We start from the raw sequence: 15,202 nt of genomic DNA on the forward strand, positions 1-15,202 counted from the left end.
ACTGGATTTAGGGCCATGCTTATAGCTACCTTGTTATCATAGTATAATTTCAGTGGTAGATCTAGTCTGACATGTATTTCCTCAAGTATTATTTTCAACCATATTTCCCCTATTATGCCTTGAGTTAAGGCCCTTAACTTGGATTCAATACTACTCTTAGATACAACTTTTTGCTTCTGACTTTTCCATGTAACCAGGTTTCCCCACACGAATGAACAGTAACCAAAAGCAAATCTCCTATCTGGGTGATGTCCACCCCAATCTGCATCGGTATATACTTCTATGGTTCTCTGTTCATGTTTTTGAAACAACAAGCCCTTTCCAGGGGTGCCCTTCAGGTATCTCAGAATCCTGTATGCTGCTTCCATGTGTTTTACCTTTGGCTCACACATGTACTGACTAGCTACACGTACTGCAAAAGCTATGTCAAGTCATGTATGAGAGAGGTAGATAAGTTTCCCCACAAGTCTTTGATATCTTTCTTTATCAATTGGTTTGTCTTTTTCCTCATCTTCCTTTTCTTCAATTTTCTTGGTCTCTTCGTCAGAGTTTTCATCCTTCTTTGTGAACTTTGGCCTCTTCTTTGGAACAATAATGGGTGTTTCAACAGGTTTACACCCCAACATGCCTGTCTCTTTTAAGAGATCAAGTATGTATTTCCGCTAAGATACATGAATTCCCTTATTTGATCTTGCAACTTCCAATCCCAAGAAGTATCTTAACTTTCTTAGGTCCTTTACCTTAAACTCTTGACTCAATGCATTCTTAATTTTTATGATTTCCTCACTGTGATCACCAAAAATAACTATCATCAACATACACAATGAGAATACACCTCTTACCTCCTTCCAATTTAACAAACATAGTGTGATCCGATAGTCCTTGTTTGTAGCCCTGAGACTTCAAGATTTGTGAGAATCTATCGAACCATGCTCTTGGTGACTGCTCTAATCCATATAGGGATTTCTTCAACTTGCACACTTGATCACCTTTGCCTGGATCAAAACCGGGAGGTAGAGTCATATACACTTCCTCTTTCAAGTCTCCATTTAAGAAGGCGTTCTTGATGTTTAACTGATGCAAAGGCCATTCCAGGTTTGCTGCTATAGGTAATAACACTCTGATGGTGTTTAGCGTGCCTACTGGTGCAAAGGTTTCTTGGTAGTCAATGCTATATGTCTGTGTGAACCCCTTAGCTACCAACCGAGTCTTCAACTTTTCAAGGTTCCCATCAGCTTTGAATTTTGGGGTGAACACCCACTTCCAACTTACAAGTTTCTTGTTCCTTGGTTTATTCACAATTTCCCAAGTCCCATTTTCCTCTAATGCTTTCATTTCTTCCAAGACAGCTTCTCTCCATTTTGGTGATTCCAGAGTCTCATGAATATTATTTGGAATACTAACATCATCTAGGTTTGCAATGAAACCTTAATACTTGGGAGATATAACTTCGTAGGACACATATTTTTGAATTGGATGCTGTGTACAAGATCGGGGTTTCTTCCTGAGGGCAATTGGCAAATTCAAATCACTATCCAATTCTTTCCTGGCATCATTATTGACATTCACAACCTCTGATGTTCTCATTTCCTTCTACAGGATCTCTTATCGGTTCTGAATCAAGGATTGCCTCAGGTGTGGGAGATTTAGTACCTTGCTTCTTCTTCCGTTTATAGGTTATGATCTCTTTTTTTGTGGTACTTGTGTCCTTGTTGTCCTCTGTACCTACATTTTCTTTTGCTTCTGGACTAAAAGAGACAGACATTAGCTCAAGAGAGTTGAGATCAACAGATGGAATAGGGGAATACTCAAAGAATGACTGAAATTCATGTCAAGCCCCCCTCCTAAATTGAGGGAGGAGGATAAAAGGAGTCATGTTTAGAAAAGTGACATCATGACTAACGAATAGACGCCGGGAAGAGGAGTCAAAACATTTGTAGCCTTTTTGAGAAGAAGAATAACCAATGAACACACACTTGATGGCCCTGGGTTCAAGCTTGGAAGTGGGGTTAAGATGTACAAAAGTTGAGCACCCAAATATTTTTCATAGGGAGATTAGTTTCAAGATGGTGAAGAGAATGTATTTCACGTAGGTGATCAAGAGGTGTGATATAGGATAAGACATTACTTGGCATTTGATTTATGAGGTAAGTAGCAGTAAGAATGGCATTGTCCCAAAAGAATTTTGGCATGAGTGGTAAACATAAGGGCACGGGCAACCTCTAATAGGTGTTTATTTTTGCGTTTGGCAATACCATTTTGTTGGGGGGAATTTGTACAAGAGGTTTAATGGACAATGCCCTTCGTTTTCAAAAAAAAAATCACTCATAGTTTTATTCAGGTATTTAGTACCATTATCAGTTTGGAGGATTTGAATGGAGGTGTGAAATTGGTTAAGAATCATGGTGTAAAATTCCAAAAATATGGATTTGACATCAGATTTCTCTTTTATTACATAGACCCAGCACACATGAGTATGGTCATCTATGAACGTAACAAACCATTTGGCTTGGGTTCGGTTTGGAACACGGGAAGGACCCCACACATCACCGTGAATGATAGAAAAAGGTTTAGACGGTTTGTATCCAGAGTCTGGAAATGAAGAACGATGGTGTTTAGCCAATTCACAAGTATCACAATGAAAAGTAGAAATTTTATTGAATGAAAAATGAGGAAACAAACAACTCAAGTACTGGACATTGGGATGATCCATTCTTTTATGCCATAAAAAAAGATTATTATTCTTAGAGGTGGACACAAGATAACACCAAATGTGAGACCAGAGACTACTCACGATTGATTCATTAAGGTAGTATAGCCCATCACACCTCTCAGCATTGCCAATCATCTTCCTCGATGTGAGATCCTGAAAGACATAATGAGTAGAGAAAAAATGAGCACTACAATGAGCTTGCCTAGTCAACTTGCTTATGGATAACAAATTACAGGCTAAGTATGGAAAATGAAGAACTGAATCCAGTTGTAAAAATTCAGAAATAGTAATGCTTCCCTTTCCAACAATAAAGGAAGATGTTCCATTAGTAGTATCGATTTTCTCACATCTGCTACATGGAAAATATGATGTGAATAATGTGGAATATGCCGTCATGTGATTTGAGGCCCTAGAGTCAACAATCCACCGGAATTTATGGAAGGAGGTATTTAATGCATAATGATTATTACCTTGCTTAGCCACAGAAACATTGTGTGGGTTTTGAGATGGTTGCTCAGGTCGTGGTAGAGTATTTAACACCTCCAGGAGCTTAATTAACTGGTCTTTATCCATTTGAGGGATAGCAACAGATTTGTCTAGGGCATTTTCAAAAGTAGCTTGATATCCACGTGCTTTATCCTTGCATGGTTTCCTGTCAACAAGCTTCTTATGAAGATCCCAACACTTGTCCTTTGTGTGACCAGCCTTTTTACAATGATCACATGAGATTTTCCCTTGTCTCTTTCGTACCTTGATCAGAGTTCCTACTTACTGAGGCAGAAGGTTCAAAAGAGGAAGATACGGGAACAAGGTCAGTAAGCATCACCTTTCAACAAGAAGTCTCTCTATGGACTTCTCCAAATGCATCTTTTGCTGAGGGTAATGGCAAGCGAGCTAGGATTCTGCTTCAGACATCATCTGATGAGTGATGAAGACCAGCCAAGAATTAAAACACCCACTCATCCTCAACTCGTTTTTTGTACCTTGCTGCATCACGGGCACAGGATCATTCCTCTTCTGTGTTAAGGTTGATCTCCTGCCATATTGCAACTAGTTCTAACCAATATTCGGTCAAATCACGTTCAGCTTGTTTAATCTGCCAGTTTCGAGTTTTCAGCTCATATGTTCGAGCATTGTCTTCACCATCCGAGTATGATTCTTGAACAGCTTCCCAGATGTCTCTCGCAATAGGCAGAAACATGAAAGAGTGTCGAACCTATGGAGTCATAGCTGTGACCAACCATGAAGCAACTTGTGAGTTCTCGGTCTCCCACTTTGACAGGGCTGCTGCGTCTGACTCGTCTGGTACCTTAGAAGTACCAGTGATAAGCCCAATTTGCCACAACCACCAATAGCGAGCCGTATAGCTTGAGCCCACTCATGGTAATTATGTCCGTTGAATTTATCGGACACCAGGAGAATAGAGGACCCTTCGGCGGAACTTAACCCGAGGGGAGTTCCGCTGTGGGTGTATGATAGAGAGTTCTCGGCATGCTCAAGCCCATGGATGAAGGTCTCGAGCTGCTCAATTGTGACTCCTTTGCTAGTCTCACGCTATCGTTTGCATTTTCTGAGTTAGAACCGTTGATGAGCTTTGATACTATGAAGGTATTTTGACCAGAAGAATGATATATTATTTCACTGTGCAGATATATATACACGATTACAAGGCTGACTGTACAAGGAAATAATCGGAAAAAATCAAATCACTTATTTAACCTCATAATCTTGTCTAATTATATCCCTATAAATGAGAATTGCATCCCTATTAATTAGAAAAGAATATTTTCTAATTAATTATGTTTCACAAGTACAAATACCAATAATTTCAGCTATAACAGGAGGAACTCTAACTACTTTACCACTAAGCCCATAAACCCAGCTAGCATTGGAATCCCATAGAACTCCTCCTCCATATGTGCCTAAGCCTTCCTTAGAAACAACTCCTTCTTCATCCATGTTTTGGAAATTTTCACCAAGCTTTGGTTGTAGAGGAATAATATTTCTGGTACTTGATGGACTAGTGCTATATCTATAGACTCTATAATATGCTACAATCCAGCTCATGTTTAAATATTACCAATCATTTTTTATATATTATTGCCAGACACTTTGGTATTGGGTAAATGATTTTTCTTTTTATCAGGCTCTCCTTTCCTCTGACAAGTTTATCTCTTTTCTCGTGATATGCATTTGGTTGCTAGTCATTTCTGTCTTGTGCTCTTGCTTCCCCCTTCTTCTGTTTTGTCCTATTCTGTTTTGCATACATGACAAGAGGGATTTCTATCGCCATTTTGATTATTCGTGCAGGAGCTATCTGTATGGAGCTTGGCAGGCAGTGCTATGGCTCTTCGTTTTTATCCCGGGCTGCAAAGAGCCTTGCCAAAGTTCATGAACATTCAATGATTCCCTTACCTCTTGCTAGACTATTGCTGGCTCAAGCAGAAGGTAGCCTTGGTTTTAAAGAGAATTGGATCAGAAACCTTGGCTTTGAATGGCATTCGTGGCCCCCAGGTTTGATATCTTTACTGTCTTAAAATTACAGGTATTCTATTTAGATATGAGGAGATTTTGTTGTATATAAATAAATAATTAGAATTCCCAATATTTAGAGCTTGTTTGGTTTTGTTTTCATTTTTTTGTTATTTAAAAACTATTTTTTAAACCAATTTTTAAAAATTATTTTTCAGAACAGAACAAAATGAAAATATGTTTGATTTGAGTTTAAAAAAGGTTGATAGTGGTGGTCACTGGTGGTTAATGACCTATGATAGCAGTTGGCTGAACTGAAAATAATTTATAATAATCAAATGTGGTGTGCTTTAAAATTTGTTCAAAAAAAAAACAAAGAAAGAAAACAAAAGTAGCTCTAAATTGTTTCCATTTTTCATTTTAAAAATAGAAAATCTAAGAAGCACCGATACGGGTACGAGTGTCGGGTACGATATGATACGATATGCGGACACAGCTATTTTTCAAAATTTTAAGATACGGGTACGGCTATATAAATAATTAAATATTAAATATTTGGATGTCTAAAAATACAATTTCAAGATGTCTAATGCCATCACAAAATATAATAAAATAAATAGTTTAAGCACTTAAGCACTATCAAGTGGCAAAAAATAATTACTAACTTAAAGTAATTCTAATAAAAATTTTAACATGAAGAAAGCCAATAAAACTTTAAAATAAATTAATGTTTAACTCAATAAAATAATCCATCTAAATAAAAAAAATTTAAATCAGTAATTCAATATTAAATTTGAAAAACTGATCAGTTGCTCTGCCTCTCTCGGTTCAGCAGTGAAGAATTGAGCAATAAATATTCATTATCCAGCAATGCAATAATTCCAATAAATATCCATCAGGCAGCAGCACAACATTGAACAATAAAAAAGTGAAGAGCAGAAGAGATAGAGACGAGATCAAAGACGCTGAGGCAGAGCTCAAATTGAAGCTGAATAAATTACCAAGATTGAAGCTGAAGACTGAAGAACGATGAGGTTGAAGACGCGAGAGTGAGGCAGCGTGTGAAGTGAGAAGTGAAAACGCATCTGACTCAGAACGATACAGGGTCAAAGAACGATACAGCGGTCGACACAGGCAGTGAGCGACAGAGCAGAAAACACGAGAAGGGGGTCAACTGGTGCTAAAAATCTTAGGGCATCGGGTTTTTGGAGTTGGGACCGAGTAAAAAGAGGTGAAAAACGCAAAGTTTCGCGTCAGCCCACGTCCGACCCGTGTTCGCCTGCGTCAACCCGCCTCGACCCGCATTGCCTGCGTCCACCAGAAACTAGGAAAAGGGACGCGCCGTTCCCCAATCCTGAATGCGTGTCCATGTCAGATACGTATCTGACACGGACTCGCCGGTCATTTTCGCATATCGGTGCTTCTGAGTAGAAAATGAGAACAATTTTGAAAACATCTAAATTTAAAACACTTATCCACCTGAATTTTGTTATTTTTGTTTTTTAAAATAGAAAGCAGTTTTTAAAAACAGAAACCAAACATGTCCTTGCATTCTTTTGGTTTCTTATTCTGTATGGCAGATTGTTGTGGTCCTTAAATGACTAGCTGCTAGTATGAGGAAAATTATCTGGCTTATGACCTTTGTTCAAATCAAAGCCTATATTTATTACTAGAAGTTTGAATGAAAATGCTTTGCGATTTAAAAACTCATCTGTGTCTTTTTTATTGAATTTTGTACAATAGTTGGAGAATGGAAGTGAGCTTATGAAAAAAATACTAAATAAGGTTATGGTGCAAAATACCCCTAAAGTATTCTGTGAGGAGCTATACTGGTATCATTAACTCAAGTATGGTGTAATTTTACCCATAAACCTTAAAAAAATTGTGCAGAACTCCCAAATTTGTAACCGAGGCCAAACATCCGTTAAATAATAGTTGCCATATGTAAATGAATTAGGGGTAAAAATATCTATCATGTGATACACTATGGTGCAATTTTCCGCAAAAGCCCTAAAAAACAGTGCAAAAATTCTCAATATAAAACAAAGCCATATTTAGCAAACATTGACCATGAGTGTCCTAAAAAAATTAAAATTAATTTTATTTGACCCAACTGTAAATGAGGAAATACTTGTGTCCATATCTAAGCACAATATTTTATTTTGTCAACTTCGCAGCTAGGAGAGGAGGGAACGGGGTTTGAACTAACTTGGGTTGCATAGAGAAGCGACAGTCAAGAGTTGGGATGGCTTCTAAATGGGTTTTGAATTAAAATATGTTTGTGGTTGTGATGTGTGAGAAAATAAAAATGTCATGCCTAGGGTTAATTTCAGCCAATTATGCAAAATTTGAGTACATGTATTTTAATATATGCACTTGGTGTCAAATAAAATATCATATCAATATTTCTAACATTCATGGCCAACATTTGCTAACATGTACATTTCCACACTGTTTTTTGGTTTGATGGGCAAAATTGCACCATGGTATACTATTTCATGAATATTTTTTTGCCTACAACCCATTTACGCGTGGTATGGCATGTGAGACTCACAATCCTTGCTCAACAGGCATTAAGTCTTTGTTATGGATGATTGATTGAATGATGTAAAATTGCATCATACTTTAAGGATACCAGTAACTCCTCACAATATTTTATGGGTATTTTTGCACCTTGACTCTATTCGACATTTATAATTTGTAAATTAGGGGTTAAATATAAATAAAGGAAATACTAGGTTAGATTTATGTATTTTCTGGCGCTTTGTTGTTTTGTTATTTTGACTCGTTTATTTTCATTTCATGTTTTATGCTCCCTAAGAAGGCCCTATAGTAGTTTAAGCTCAGACTTGAATTTTCGACCAGTTGATATTAGATTTTGTATCAGTCTTTCCTTCCTAACTTCCTCCCTGCCTATTTTCCTCCGTATTTCACCCTCTTCATTCCCCCCCCCCCCCAACCCCTTTTTATAATCGATGTTCTGCATCAATAGTCGCACTGCTGATTGTTGACTAACGGTGGGTATCTGTTATATCTCTCAGAACTGAGACCTGCTGAGCTCTTCTTTCAAATGCATCTGCTTGCAAGACAGTCGAAAGTTGGTTTTAACACCCAGTCCAGCGGAAGGTCCTTCTACAGTCTTCAAAGATGGGTTCTTCAAGCAATTCACATAAACCCTTCCTGTATGAGATATTGGAGAGTTTTACTGAAGCTCACAGGATTCGAGTAAACATCGCCGATGTGCGTGGACTGGGAAGGAATTTGTTCTCCTATGTTTCCTGACCACTGCAATCAATTTGGGACACAGGAGAAAAGAATGTAAAACGCTTCGAAATCTATTCTAAAGAACATGATTTGATGCTCGCTTATCCAAGCTGAGTATGATTGATTTTGTTAAAATAGTAATGTTTATAAGCCAGAATAGGGTTATCGTACTTCACTGCAAACATCACATTGTACCGCAGTTTTCTTTTAAACTTTTATCTTATATATGTGAGCACATCTGTATTAGAAATCTTGCACAATCATTCAAACAGATCTTCTCTAATTTCTCTTTTCCTCTAAAATTTCAGGTATAAGCCCCCAGCATGAGGGGAATGTGGAAATAACAAGATACTTATATTTGTAGTCTTTTGGTAAAATTTAGTTCTCGCAAATTTCTTTTTATTCTAGGGGCAATTTTGTATTTTTTTTTTTTCCTTTAATGGAATGATACTGCAACTGTCCTTCATTTCCTCTTGTTACTCCATCTGTCTTCAATATTTCCTAACGTGTTTTTTTTTTTTTTTTTGGTTGTAATATTGTATTAGAGTAAGTGAAACAGTGATAGAGTACCAGCTGACGCTAGGTGCTGAAGTTATGACTCTAATCACAATATGGTCAGTGTTAACGCGTAGAAGCTGGCTTGTTAGTACTGATATTTTATACGAGTTTGAAATATTTTTCTACCAACAGCTTCTGTGTTGCGCCATCTTATATAAGTTGAAATTCTAATGTTTTTTCAAAAAACAATACATGGTTTTAAAATAGATTAATTTATAAAAATAAGTCAATCATCGCTTGATCACATTAGTAAATAATAAAATAACAATACTATCTATTTCATTTTATATTAGCTAATCATTCTTTTTTAACCAACAATTACAATAGTTATTCTATCCACGCACACTACGGTTTCATAGATATAGAAGTTATAGAAACTCACCTTTGATTTTAAAAGGCCATAATCTAATCCTAAGCATTAGAATTTTAAGCCTCTAATCCACATAAGATTTTGAAATAGGTTCCCATGTTAAAGAATTTTTTAAATCACACTAATTATTTACATATTTTTAGTTCCTATATTTTGAAAAATAAAAGGACAGTGGCAGTTAAGTATGATTTTGCGCATCATTATTCCCCTGAATTTCGTTTGACAATCTAGGAATCTTCAAATTCATCAGGGTATCAATCAGGACCCTACGAACTTTGCCAAAGTTTTTGGAATCAATGATTTCTTCTACAGGACATTCGTGATTGGGGCTATGCTTCATTTAGTTCAGAAACCTTAATAAACAGTCGGCCTGCAGAGATTTCCTTTGTTTCATCTAACTAGATAATTTCTATGGAGAAAATTAAAAGGAAGAGCTCCATCATTTGTCAGATTGCATTCTTTGTCCAGAATGAATTCTTGAATGGATTTGTCTTCAAGAAAACTAGCAGTGATACTGATATTGAGTATTGCTTGTCCAATTGGTTTGAGTCTTTGACTCACTTACAAGAAGAATCTCTTTAGCGTAATATTTTGTTGCAGTATATCCAATCTCTGTTAGCTTGTTTCAATCCTGCAAGCCTCCATGTTTCTGACGATAATTACTTGTTCTTAACCCTCACTATTCACTTGAGAGTTAAATCCAAATTTGATTAACTTAATAGTGAGTTAGAAACTAGGCACTTTCTTGATCCTATGGCAACAATAAACGATAAATCCCTTGATAGATTTAAGATGAAACTTCTTCAGCTAGAGATCTCACTTATGATTTCTAGCCCAATATAAATTATTTGTCTGATATTGTTTCTCTAAATTATTGGATATCCACTTCAAATATGGATTAAAGACTTTATCGAAAAGGTTACAATAAAATGTATTTAACGTCACCGTACCTACAAAGTAAAAGAAACATTAAAACACTAAAACCTTTCTCTGCCAACATTTCCAAAAATAAATATCTAACTACCAACAATAGTAATATCTCATTTATAAAGGATTTTCATTACCCAAATAGGGTTTGCCAATAACTCCAAAATTTTAAAATGCAAATTACATTAATAATGACATACTTGGAAGGTAAAATTTATTATCAACACGAATATAGTTTCGAACAAGACATGGTCATAATTGGACTCACTGTAGCTGAGCTAATGATCACTAAGTGTAAATAGCACTTGCAATATCTTAAAAATATATCATTAATTTATTTGTAAATGTCATTATCATATGGATGGAAATAAAAATTTCAAATATTTGTAATTTATCAATCCCATTAATTAGAACAAGGAATAAGAGCTAAGTCTGGTAGGCCGTTAATCTAAACCCATTTTTTTAAGGATTTAGGTTTTAAAAAGTAACATTTTTTTGGGAAAACGGGGCTTAATAGGCCCTAAAAGAATAAGCTCGGGTAGCCCTTTTAAGCTTTTTTTCCATTTACCTTTAAAAAATATTTTTCAAATTTTAAATTAAATTTAAATTTTAAAAATATATGTTTATAATTTAAAATTTATATTATTTATTTTTAATTTTTAAACATTATAATTGTATTTCAAGAATATGAAATATTATAATTAAAATTTTTAAATTTTAAAAAATCAAAAAATAAAATAAAAAATAAAAAAGGACTTATGAACCCAACTCTAAACACTTTAAATAAAAAGGGTTTTAGATATTAATTAATTTTAAGAAAATTAGGCTTAAAGGCCGAGCCCATGTTGGATAGGGAGGCATAGTGGAAGATTAAAATTTTAAATTTTCTATCCTGATATGGCCCAAATGAAATCGTTTAAGTCAAAGTGGAAAGAAAAGTTACCTTTTTCTTATCGTGCTTCATATGTGTTCTCTTCAAGAGTCTAGATTTTAAGAGCTAACAACGTAGATTTGCTCCCACTACCAGTATCCACAAGAATAACTCTCTAACTCGAATAGCGTGCTAATGCTTCCAATGTCCATTCATCTTTGAACGTCAGTTTACTTTTTCTCTAGAGTGTTTTGTAGCTTTCAAAGTGTTTGGTTGTCAGAACTTTTCTAACTCTCTTAAACTCAGAGCACATCCCTTTTCTATCTTATTTATAGATTAGGGTTTTGCTTTCTTTTAATGAGTTAATGAAAATATTAGATTAAATTTATCTTATAAATTTAAACTATAGAATTAATATAATATTCTCTCATATTATGTTAGTTTTTAAATTTAATCTATCATATAAAAATAAATTTAACACTAAGACAATATAATATAATATAATATATATATATTATATTATATATATATAACATAAAATTATATTTTGAATTTTATATTTCATATAAATATATATATAAATATTTATCAAATAAATATTTAAATATATATATATATATATAATTCACCCTATATTACATTTATTGAATCTAGACATATTCTAGATTTATTGAACTTTGACATTATAGCTCGAGCTGGGCTGTTCTTGTGTGCGACCCTGTAGGCCCATATGAAGTTAGTAGTAGACTAATTATGCTATTAGCCCACAAGTCACAAGTAGCTTCTAGCAAGACATTGCAACTACCCAATTCATATGGGGATCGATGATCCGATGTAACCTATCATGTAACCGTATTACATCTCTTTTGTCACGCAATATTTCGATCAAATGTGAGATATGAAATTGTTATTCTCTTTTACCTGACCATTACTTTCTCGATCTCTAAGAGGATTAACTGTAGCAACGGAAAAACCCTTTCCATTATAGTATAGCCATACATTTTCTTAGTCTTACTCATCAAAAAGCCCAATAATATCTCTTACTTAACATGAGAGACAAATTTCATTTCAACTACTCATATTCCTCTGCATGAATATCACTAAACTCAATCATAGTCTTTATGATCACTCAATCAAAGGTGACTTTTGACTAAGTTAAAGTTCAGTGATCATCATGTAGGAATCCATAATGATCTCAGGTCAAAGGCTTAATGATATGGTTACATATGAGATAAATTTATAACTTGAACCATGCAGCTTTCTCATAGCGAGTCAGTCCAGCACCTTATACTCTTTCAAATGCCTATGACTTTGATTTATATATCTATAATTAATTAAAGTCATACTAGTTTTATTTCATCAATGCTCCCTCATAGATGACCGACCAGGGACATTTAGGATAATCACTATAGTTTGTCCAAGGATACAATTATAATAGTAAATATGCAATTGATATAATAATAAAAGAAAAATTTATTAAATAATAATGTGCATAGTACAATTATTGACCCTATAGCACAATTGTTAATAGCCCACCCATTTCTTACCTCTAACTTTAATGAATCGATTTTCAATAGTCGAACATTAAACATAAGGCTTATGATATAAAGGATTTACGTATCCAAAACATCAAGAGTGACATAAGTTATAAGCCCATAAAGCACAATATTTACAAAGTCCAATCTCCTTTTTTCTTCAATGTCCAGAGAGAAACTAATAGCCCAAATGAGATGATAAGGGATAATTTTTTGAATCTAACAACTCCCACTTGAATTATCCTTCCAAAGTATTCCAAACTTAAAGCATATTTCCCTTCAAATTGAGCCTTCTCCATGGCTACAATTAATATTACATGATGCATCAAACTTTCCCCCTTCTCGCAAGAAGTTAGAAGACATCAATAACTTATATTTAGGTTGTAACATTAAACGACTTTACGAACTAGGGCATACTCTTCAAAGTCAACTCCACACAAAATTCAAGAGACGCTCCCTAATACCAAATATCCCGTCAAAGTTGAGTGCTATCAAGCACCAAGTAATAGTAAGCTTAATGCACTTTGTCAACGTTACACGCACATATATATGTACATATACATATACATATATATTTCAAAGTTGAGTGCTATCAAGCACCAAGTAATAGTAAGCTTAATGCACTTTGCCAACATTATATATACAAATACACACACATATATACATATGTATATATATGTGTGTGTAATTTCTCAAAATAAAATATTTTAAAAAGTGTATATAAAAATACTTTTAAAATTTATAGAAATTTTGATTTAATATTTTAGGTGAAATGAAAAAATTGATTTGATAAGATGTTTACACTTTTATTCAATTATTATAAAAATTGCATACGTATAAAAATTATTTAGAAGACATAATTTAATGATAAAAGTTTTGAATTATAGAAATTATATAATTAATTCTAAAACTATATAATCTTATAATATATGACTTTCAAATATTCAATTAAGCCATTGTCGCTAGAAATGTTGTCTCAAATACCCTTTCCCAATGAGTGAATTTAATCACTTCCAAACAAATCTGGTTGGACATACTCTAAAGCAAATGATAGGCCTTGTAAGAAGCATTGGAGTATGAAAAAAAGATCTACTTGTTTAGGTTCTCTTAACGGTAAATCTTTCTAAAAAATGGTAAGGTACATACTAAGAGACTCTACCATAATTAGTCTTATTGAGAGCTTTAAAAAAAGATAGTCACTCAAAACAAAAATTGAAATTGCAAAATAGAGCATGGGTAATAATAATTATGCATGCACAACATAAATATAATACAAAACTCCCAACAAATGAATTTTAGCTATGCAATTATTATTATACACCAATAAGACTCTCATATCACATAAATTTAGATCACATAATTCCATTCCAAAAAATGTATTAAATATTTTCATACTTATAGGCTACAACAAATATTTAATACATTATAAGTTCTATATGCCTATCTTCAAAAGTTCAAACCCCAAAATTACATTAACAAAGTTACACCACATGAAACAACAATTTTTCAAATTGATTCATGCATCACCGATACTTCTTCAACACGTATTCATAGAATATTGAAATATTATTTTAAAATTTTAAATTTTTTTATTTTCAATATGTATCCAATACTTCTAAATTGTAAGTTGATACTTTAAAGCTAATATATTAAGACTATTTTTATAAAAAAATTTAAATATTGCAATATTAGTTTTTTATTCCTAATATATTTTTGTCATTTGCTTTTAAAATCAAAGATTAGACTTTCCTTAAAAATAACTTTTAGATATAATAAAAATATAAAAATTATATTTTTTAATTATAAAAATGTAGGAATATAATCTTTTGTCATTTAAAACTTAGGTGAGGAACTATTAGTAGAGAATAAGTAATAGAGAATTAGGTGTACATATATATATATATATATATAATAAAATTATAAATAATGATTATGTTTTGCTTGATATTATTTTACAAGGCTATACATGTATGCTATTTTGGATATTTTGCAAATTACAATTATATTTTTAATGTTTTTTATTTTGTGTGTGTGTGTGTGTCAAAAACGTATCATTTCTTATATTTTTAAAAATGGAAATATCAAAAAATTGGATATGTATTGATCCGATATACATATCAGTATCCATGCATCATATGTTACACATAAGATTATCAACACAATAAGATCCAAATGATGAAATTGTAATTTCTAAAACTTTCATGGAATCAAGGTGCAATTTCTATGAATATTGAGTAGTAATTGTAAATAAATCTATGGCCTAAACTATAATTTACATAAACTTTTTTTTCTGGGGACTTTGCCTAGTCTTAGCCTAGCCAACCATAAGTGGAACATTGGTTTCACTTAAATGAACAGCCTAATGCCCTTTTTTTTCTTATTATTGCTAACCCCAAAGCTAAAATTTTGGGCCTGAAGTCTTAGCCTACATCACAAGTTCTCTATCTCACTAGTCAGATCCTTAGGACCCGATATGACTACCTTGGTTGACC

At 33.6% G+C, this 15,202-nt stretch overlaps 1 protein-coding gene across 1 annotated transcript in view; it reads left to right on the forward strand.

The window, feature by feature from the left end:
• Nucleotides 1–8,732, forward strand: part of LOC129316057 (tetratricopeptide repeat protein SKI3) — a 108,991-nt gene extending 100,259 nt beyond the window's left edge. The window contains 2 exon segments of the mRNA XM_054960304.1: nt 5,024–5,227; nt 8,227–8,732. Coding sequence (XP_054816279.1) covers nt 5,024–5,227; nt 8,227–8,414 — 392 coding nt within the window. The 3' untranslated portion in view covers nt 8,415–8,732.
• The last annotated feature ends 6,470 nt before the right edge of the window (nt 8,733–15,202 follow it).

This window comes from Prosopis cineraria, unplaced genomic scaffold (genome assembly GCF_029017545.1).
Source record: "Prosopis cineraria cultivar Desert tree isolate PC_DT_omini unplaced genomic scaffold, ASM2901754v1 PC7, whole genome shotgun sequence".
NCBI classification, from domain to species: Eukaryota; Viridiplantae; Streptophyta; class Magnoliopsida; order Fabales; family Fabaceae; genus Prosopis; species Prosopis cineraria.